The 8,662-nt window shown below is 48.2% G+C and overlaps 2 protein-coding genes across 2 annotated transcripts in view; one reads left to right on the top strand and one right to left on the bottom strand.

Moving 5' to 3' along the window:
• Window positions 1–4,313, top strand: part of LOC105290697 (myotubularin-related protein 9-like) — an 8,313-nt gene extending 4,000 nt beyond the window's left edge. The window contains 6 exon segments of the mRNA XM_011358060.2: window positions 12–128; window positions 1,754–1,915; window positions 2,078–2,219; window positions 2,301–2,521; window positions 3,828–3,976; window positions 4,058–4,313. Of these exon segments, the coding sequence (XP_011356362.1) occupies window positions 12–128; window positions 1,754–1,915; window positions 2,078–2,219; window positions 2,301–2,521; window positions 3,828–3,976; window positions 4,058–4,191 (925 nt within the window). The 3' untranslated portion in view covers window positions 4,192–4,313.
• Window positions 4,314–4,432: 119 nt separating this feature from the next.
• Window positions 4,433–8,662, bottom strand: part of EIF3I (eukaryotic translation initiation factor 3 subunit I) — a 6,698-nt gene continuing 2,468 nt past the window's right edge. Inside the window, 8 exon segments of the mRNA XM_011357836.2 lie at window positions 4,433–4,628; window positions 4,754–4,846; window positions 5,359–5,432; window positions 5,742–5,831; window positions 5,951–6,061; window positions 7,803–7,930; window positions 8,013–8,184; window positions 8,551–8,558. Coding sequence (XP_011356138.2) covers window positions 4,451–4,628; window positions 4,754–4,846; window positions 5,359–5,432; window positions 5,742–5,831; window positions 5,951–6,061; window positions 7,803–7,930; window positions 8,013–8,184; window positions 8,551–8,558 — 854 coding nt within the window. The 3' untranslated portion in view covers window positions 4,433–4,450.

The raw sequence follows: 8,662 nt of genomic DNA, 5'->3' as shown, positions 1-8,662 counted from the left end.
ACGGGACGGAGCTTCGTTGTGGACATACGCTCGGCCCAGACCTCCAAACAGGCCCGCATAACTGGCGGTGGCACCGAGGCCAAGGTCACCTACCCTGGCTGGAAACGGCTGCACCGGCCGCTGGAGAGGTAAGGAGTCTTCCCATCCTCTCCTAGGCTATCTCCCCTGCAGGACTCTTCATGAATGGGGATGGAGGATGGGGGAATGAGTGTCTTCCAGGGACCTTGAGGACTGTTAGGCTTTTGCTGGTAGCCATCCTGCCAGATGGCCATCGTGACTTGTACACCCCCACTGAGAGAGCTCTTTACTTCCTCAGCACCCCAACTCTATGGGAAAGAAAAAGCACCTCTTTACATCAAACTAAAAATTGTCTTCCAGGAACAACCTCAACATACACACACACACACACACACACACACACACACACACACACACACACGCGCGCGCGCGCGCGCGCGCGCGCGCGCGCGCACACACACACTGCCCCGCCCTGCCCTGAGGACTGTACCTGCATAGCTGTATCTATTCCCTGTCTCCAGATGATTGTAGTACCAAGAGGAGGTCCTGAGAGAGCTTTTGTGCGTGGAGGAGAGTGCACTGCCCCCCTACCCAGAATACAAGACTCTGTTTATTCATGTATTCAACCAACACTTTGAGCACAGAGGCTGAGGTGGTGGCCAGCCCAGACATGGCTGAAAGATCAGCAGTAAATGGGCAGAGTTCAATGTGATAAGTAGCAGCACAGAGGAGGCACCTCTCTCTTAGTATAGGTAGTCCAAAGAAAGTTTCCCTGAGAGTAGGATGCTTTAGCTGAGCCCCGAAAGAGGAGGAGGAATTAGCCAGAAAGTGGAAGGACATTCCATGTGAAAGGTACTGCAGGTATATAGAAGCAGAGAGCCTGGTCATTTGTTCTGTTTGGGGAACTGCAAGTACTTCAGTATGGTGGGAGTGTAGAGTATGAGGTGGAGGTAGAAAGAAGTGGGACTAAAAGGATAACAGGGGCCAGAGAAAAGGTTTTGAATGTCAAGATTATGAGCTTAGACTTTATCCTAAGGGCAGTGAAGAGCCAGTGAAGGCTTTTAAACAGGATGTAAAGTACAGCACAGGGAATATAGTCGATAATAATACCTATGTATGGTGTCAGATGGGTACTAGACTTACGGAGTGATCACTTCATAAGGTATATAAATGTCTAATCACTATGCTGTACATCTCAAACATAATATTGTATGTCAACTGAAATTGAACAATAAAAAATAAAAATAAAAAAAGATTTTCTGGCAGGAGGTCACTGTTGATCTTGAGCAGAACAGTTTTTAGGAAGCAGCAGATACCAGAATCCCGAGTACTGTGTTTCTCTTGTCAGACTGGGGCTCCCCAGTAAGTACTGTGTTGCTCCCATCAGATTGGGGCACTTAAGACATTGTGATACTTCCATCAAATTGGGGGTTTCCCAGGGCATTCTGCATTCCCCCAGAGGGTCATGTGATCCCTTTCCAGGTAATGCTGTGCCCAACAGAGTAAGTCACCCCAAACAATCTTGGGTCTTCTCTATCAGATTGGGAAATCCCCGAGGATACTGACTTATTTTCATCAGATTAAGTGGGCTCCCCAAACTGTCCTGGGTCCCTCTTGTCTGATGGGCTCCTCTGAGAGTTCTGTGTCTCCCTCTTCGGTCTGGAGCATTTGTTTCTAGGCCGTGCTCCCCACAGCTTGGCCTTGAGGAGGAATGACCAGACTCCCACTTGTGCAGGGGGCAGCCTCTACAGGAGAGTTTCGTGTACTGAGTGGAGGCCTGTGGGGACCTGGAGCAGAGCATAGACCGCTGGCTTAGTCAATTAGAGAGCTGCCGCTGGCTGGCTCATGTGAAGGAGGCACTGAGCACCGCCTGCCTAGCAGCCCAGGGCATGGAGAGGTAAGATCCCCACCCTAGGAGACAGCACGGGGCACAGCTCTCAATCCCTGGGCACATGTCTCAGTGAGCAAATACAGCTTAGAACTGGGTGCATTCTATTCCTGGCCCAGCCACCCAAGGCAGGAAAGGACTGGCTTCAGTTGATAAGCCCTGGGCCCCCAGGGAAGGGGCCTGCATCCTGGTGCATGGGGCTGAAGGCACTGACAGCACCCTGCTTGTGACTTTGCTGGCCCAACTCATCCTGGATCCCTTGAGTCGGACAATTGCTGGATTCCAGGAACTGGTGGAACGGGAGTGGATCCAGGTAAGTGGCCACCCAGCCCCAACCCTACCCCTCCACCCAGAAACCCCGCTTCCTTGTGCCCATCGCTCTGCCCCTTCCCAGGCTGGCCACCCCTTCCAGCTGCGCTGCGCCCACTCAGCCTTCTCCCACACCTGCCCCAAGCACAAGGCACCCACCTTTCTCCTCTTCCTGGACTGTGTATGGCAGCTGGGCTGCCAGTTCCTGCTGTCGCTGGAGTTTGGGGAGGGGCTGCTGTTGGCGCTGTTTGGGCATGTCTATGCCTCCCCCTTTGGCACCTTCCTCTGCAACAGCGAAAAGGAAAGGTGAGCTAAGGAGGTGTTGAGGCGGGTCATGGGGCAGGCATCGGAGAGTTGGATACCTGCTGTGTCAGCACCTTATTTCCTTGGAAGATATCTTTCCCTTTCAGATGAGTTTCTCTTAGAAAAAAATCCTAGTGTCCTCTCCGTCCCTACCTCCAGATTTCACACTTCCCCTTAAATTTTGTAAACCCAGAGATGGATGGGTCCAAAGCCAAACCTTTGGACCTACCCACTCTGTCCATAGCCAGTAACAATTGCACCCCCAGCTTAAAAACAAGAACTGAAAGGGAAAGTTGCTGCAAAAATAAATCTTTTCTGGGCTCTCTACCACTTTGTAAGGTTGATTCTAGTGAAGCAACAGAAGTTGAAAGCTGAGTCCAATTGTTTGGGCTCAAATTCTGGCTCCACCACTCACCTGCTGGGTGATCATAAGCAAACCTGTCTCAGTTTGCTCATCAGTAGCAAGGAGAGGATCATGATCGCAGCCATAATCTGAGGTGGTGGTGGTGCAAGGATTAGCAGAGTGAAAACATGGAAAGTGCTTAGCACAGTGCCTGGCATACAGTGGGCACACAAGCGATAGTTATTTTTGTTTGGTTTCATATGCTCCCAATAAGCCTCCAAAAGCCATCTTTCTCTCATCAGACTGAAAGGGAGGGAGAGTTCACTGCTCTCCAGGAAGGTGGAGATCACAGTCAGTTATTTCTTGTTGCCCAGCTTCTTCCTTTTCATTAACTCTACTTGTGGGTCAACCAGGTTAGAAACTGTTATCTTTGTTTACCTCGCTCCCCCCATCCTTCATGTTTACCTTTCTCCTAAAATTTTCTTAGGTTAGTCCTCTCCTGCCAAAGGCCCCTCCTACCAACCCCAATCTGAATTCTTTCCATGTGGATCATTGGAAGAGCCTCCACACTGCTCTATCTCCACTTTCATCATTCATCAGTATCAACATTCACATTGGGCCCATTCCCACTTTCTCGCTTTCACTCATGCAGTTCCCCCTTCTAAGTACTTCCAAGTTTTTACACACCTGGTGAACATTTGCTGCTAGACCCAGCTCCAATGGCACATTCCTAATTAGCCTTCCCTAACACTTTCAGGCAAAGCTAGGAAGAACTCTTTAAGAACTAGGCTTTGTCTTGTTCCACTTTACTGGAGCGCATAGTACAGGATCTGACTGGCAGTAGTAACATTTGCAGGAAAAGGGAGAGGTTATCACTGCCTCAAGGTAGCTGTCACACCACCAACCAGGGCCCTCCGTTCAGAATCCCAGAGTGCCTGTTTGAGTCTAGAAACTCTCTCCCTCCAGATGTCTGTATGAAGTAAGAACTCGAACACACTCATTGTGGTCGGGGCTCAACCAGCCAAAACAATGAAAACTCCAGAACCCACTCTACGTCCATAATCCCTTGGCCATCTGGCCTTCTGTGGAGCCTCAGAGCCTGCAACTGTGGCAAGGTACACCCCCCATGCCACTTTCTTCCCTAGGGGTTATGCCCTCTGATCAGCTTCTTTACCTGTCTTCCTCCTCCTCCTCAGGCCTGTTTCTGCGCTGGACCCGCCCACCTGAGGCTTCAGAGGTAGCATGGGAGAAAGTGTGGCAAATAGTGACAGATACGGAGAAGACAGAAGGCTCTCAGCCAACAGTTTCAGCCTCTGAGCCCCAGCCCTAAGCACTGGCTCCTCGGATAGTGGCTGAGACAGTCTCGAGACCCCTCTAGGCCCCTGAGCACCTTTGGACCTTGGATGAGGGTGCCTGCAACCACCCTAGCCCACAATACTGAAGTTCTAGGTTTGAAGTGTCCAAAGTGTAGGGAGAAGGTCCAGGTAATAAAGGTATACCCATGACTTATGGTATTAGCTTACTGGGGTGTCACACTGACAAGGGAAAATGATTAAACAGACCCCATAAAATATCTGACCAGAAAACATTTATTTCCAAACTAATTTATTATTCTTCAGAGTCCAAAACTTTCTGTGAGCCCTGACCTGGAAACTTTTCCTTGGACAGGATGGAAATCCAGCTTCTTAAGCCTCAAACTCAAATTCAAAGTACTGTGAGTCGAAATAGTGGATGCGGACATAACCATCTTCTCCGCCGCTGCTGTAGCTGGAAAGAGATAACCAGGGACCAGTCAAGATGCCTGCTTTGGGGGATGGGAAAGGGGCAGAGGGTTGGCCTGTGGGGCAGGGACCAAACCAGGGTTGAGCTCAGTTCCCTTCACCAGGCCTTACCTCTTGCCGTCAGGATGGAAGGCAACACTGTTGATAGGTCCGAAGTGACCTTTGACTCTTCCAAACTCTTCTTCAAAAGCCAAGTGGAAGAACCTTGGAAGAGCGGGTGGTGAGAAGAGATAGTTAATTCATTTTCCATCTCCTTCCAAAACACTTTGGAGGTACCACTGCCCAATGCAAACTATAAAGTGGGGAAACTGGGATAAGGGGAAATGAATGAACAAAATCAGATGAAGTTAGGGGAAGACTGGACCCAAACGGCTGCCTGCACACATAGCTGACACTTCCTTACCATGTGCTGGGCAGTGCTCTAAGTGCTTAATAAGAATTAACTCATTTGTTTAATCTGCACAATTTTATGAGGTAAGTATATTACCACTGACCCCATTATACAGCTGAGGATAACTGGGCACAGAGAAATACAATATCTAAGGCATCAGAGTTCATGCTCGTAACTGCTGTATTACACACTTGTCACAAGAGGGCCACAAATCTGGCTGTACTTTCTAGCAGCCAGTAAATAAAGGAACTCTCAGTTACATGGCTTGTGTCCATTATGAAAGACATTCCATAAGGTTTCAGTTTGGAAGAACTCTTCCCTTTACCTGGCCTCAAACTTGCCAATCCTGGTGGAGGTAGTGGTTACATCCATGGCTTCCTGACCACCACCCAGCACCACCTGGAGGGAAGAAGAAACCCTAGATAGGCCCAAAGGACATGCAAGCCCATTTTGTTTTAACCCCCCTCCCTATAAACTTTTAATATCTCCTACATCAGAATGGGAAGATACTAAGGATAGGGACATCAGCCACCCCCTCCCTATCCTGTCCCTGGGGCTCCTCAATCCTTCGGCCTTGTAGACGCTATGGTAATCTCCTCTGCCTGACACTATTTTCCTCCAGAGTTCGTATCTTAATTGGTAGACAAACATCTAGACCCTGGAAGCATTTTGAAGCTCAAGAAGAAAGCCTGGGTGAGGTTCCCTTACATGGTCGTAGTTGGGAGAAAGGGCAGCTGAGTTGACGGGACGTTCTGTCCGGAAAGTCTTCTGATGTTCAAGGGTTGTGGAGTCAAAGAGCTGGAGAGAGAAAGCAGGGGAAAAATCTGTAAAAGGAGCTTTCTTGTGGGGAGTCAGGCAAATTGAGAGCTGAGCAGGAGGGTGAGAGCAGCCCTGCCAGACCCCTTGCCTTTGCTCACCTTGGCTGTGTTGTCCTTGGATGCAGTGACAAACATGGTCATGTCCCTGGATAACTGGATGTCGTTGATCTGACGAGAGTGCTCCTTAACATTCACCAATACCTCTCCAGACTGGCGAACAAAGAAGAGTGAGCCTCTGACTAGCCTAAACCCCACTAGCCCCAACGTTCAGCCAGGGTTCTATACTGCTTCCTATCTCGTCAAGGGGAGGGGAGGTCTGGGTTGGGACTAAGTCTCTCCTGAATCAAAATTTATTCACTCTCCCCAGCTCATGTCTACATCTTAACCTGTACAAGTTTCATGAATACTGCTACTCCGTCTGGGAAAACACATGCTTATGGTGACAAATCTATGGATCTATTAATCGTATTATATATAATGGTAGAGAAATATTTTTCAACAAATATTTATCGAACAGCTATTATTTGCCAAGCATTGTGCTAAGCACTGAACAATATCTTACTTCATTTAATCCTCTCAACAATCCTATTATGTGGGAATTTTAATGGAAAATTTAAAAGGGAGAAACTAAGGTTCGGAGAGGGTGTAACTTTGAGATCATGTAGCTAGTAAGAGCCTGAGCTCACACTCCTTCCCTGCCAGGGTCAGGGTCACAGTCCATGAGGACTGCTGCATGTCCGCCTCTTCTTAGGTTTTCTCACAGGGCTTTTTCATCTGATTCCCCTTCCCACAATCTGCTGGACTATAGTACAAAGAGCAGTTTTAGAGCCTGCCCTTAAAAGTACTTCTTGAGCTTTAATTTCTCTATTTAGAAAACAAGTTTACCGAAAGCCCACCACCCAAGGTCACTGTGAGGATACTGGGACTGTGTCTTATTTGACTTTGTTGTAACAGGTACCTGGCCTATGCTCTGCAAACATTTGTTAGATTACTAAAAGGTCTTAAGCACTGTGCCTCACACATATCAGACCCTCAGAAAACACTTCCTTTCCTTATTTTTATCTATTCTAAGGGAAAAAATGTATTTTTGTCTCCTCCATCAATTTGGACACATGGTAGGGATGCATCTGGCTCCATTTTGAGAAACACACACCAGTTTTGCAGTCTGGCCTAACTGGGGGCACAGATCAGCTCTACTATTTGCTAGCATCAAGCATTACTTAGGCGTTTGACCTTGGTTCCTATTTCTTTCCTGCAGGTAGGCCTGAGGCCGAGTGGACCATGGTCAGTGCTTGCTGAATAACTGACTAACCTTTATGGTATTACATTCCAGAATTCCCCAAGAACGTTAAGTACCCGACTCAGAAATCTAAGACAGCCTGGACTTTATTCTTTCTTTACCCACTCCATCTCATCTGTCACCCTTAAATATCTTTTGACCGTCAAGTGTTCCATATTCTCAGGGCTAATGCCCCGTCCAGGTCCATTCTCCAAACTGTAGCTTGCAAAAGCTTTCTAAAGAGGAAACTGGATCATTAATAATCATTTAAAGATTCCCTACTGCCTAAAAGAAAATCACAACACCTTACCTCCTGACACTGAAAAAATTTAGTCCCTGTCAACCTTCCCCAATACCGCATTCCAATGATGCCCATGTTTGATTCACTTCTTCATCCTCAGAGCCCAGCATAGTGCCTGGCACTCTATGGTGGCACAAAAATGCTCAACTGTGATCATTATTAACAGTTCCTGAGTAATCTGACAAGTTTTTTAAACACCTGATATCATTAAATCCTTGAAATATTTTACAGATAAACAAGTTTGCCCAAGATCACACAGCTCAAAGTGGTAAAATCTGTATCTGAATTCATCCCTTGCTCTTAACCACTGTGTCATCCTGGCTTTTGTAGGGAATCATTCTGGTGGGCCCGGGCCCCATCCAGCCCCTTACCTTGGCACTATACTGGTTGAGCTCTCCACTCTCGTGGCCTGCAATGATGCACTCCCCCAGGGGTCCCCAAACAGCACTGGTGATTTTGGAGTCATTGCAAGGGATCTTCATGTAGGGCTCATTGTTGTCTGTGAGGAGCAGCAGATGTCAGGCCCTGGGCTTTGGAGCTGCACCCTTTACTTCAACCCCAGCCCTAGCCCCAGTCCTTACCGATTTGGCTCGGGTCCCGCAGGTCAAAGAAACTTACGAAGCACTGGTAACCCATCTGCTTATCCGTGGAGAACATGATGATGTTGCCCCCAAAGTCAAAGCCACATGTCCGGACAGCTGAGTTGGTCTTGAGTAGGGCCAGCTGCTTCCCTGGGGATAGGCAGAGTCTGGGCTACCTCTTGCCCATTGCCACCACAGAGAGACCACACCTGCCTATTGCTGCATCTCAGTTTCTCCTGCTCTAGTAACTCCAACTCACCACCCTCCTCTTCCTATGTTTTGGCTCGAGTCTTTTAACTCCTTCCCCACAGCCCCTCCTGAGACATCCTGCTTATGTGGCACTGCTCATGGTGGACTGCAAGATATCTGTCTTCCCCTCAGAATGTGCTCCTCCACAGGAAAGACCTACTCTAACTTCTCTGTGTGTCCCCTGTGCCCAGCAGAGACCTGGCACAGAATTGAGTGCCCAGTAAGTATTTACTAAATAGAGTAGCTTAATAGAATCTCGTTTTTAGTCTCAGTTCTTCCAATGCACCACACTGCTACCTGAGCTTGCTAAAAGTAAACACAGAGCACCACTCTTCCATGCTCAGGGGCCTTCACAGCACACCGAGTCCTATAGCACAAAGATAAGCTCCTGAGTTTGGCAT

The sequence above is a fragment of the Pteropus vampyrus genome, unplaced genomic scaffold (genome assembly GCF_000151845.1).
Source record: "Pteropus vampyrus isolate Shadow unplaced genomic scaffold, Pvam_2.0 Scaffold36, whole genome shotgun sequence".
In the NCBI taxonomy this organism is placed as follows: domain Eukaryota; kingdom Metazoa; phylum Chordata; class Mammalia; order Chiroptera; family Pteropodidae; genus Pteropus; species Pteropus vampyrus.
Note: the sequence above shows the minus strand (reverse complement) of the source record. Positions and strands in the feature narration are given on the sequence as shown.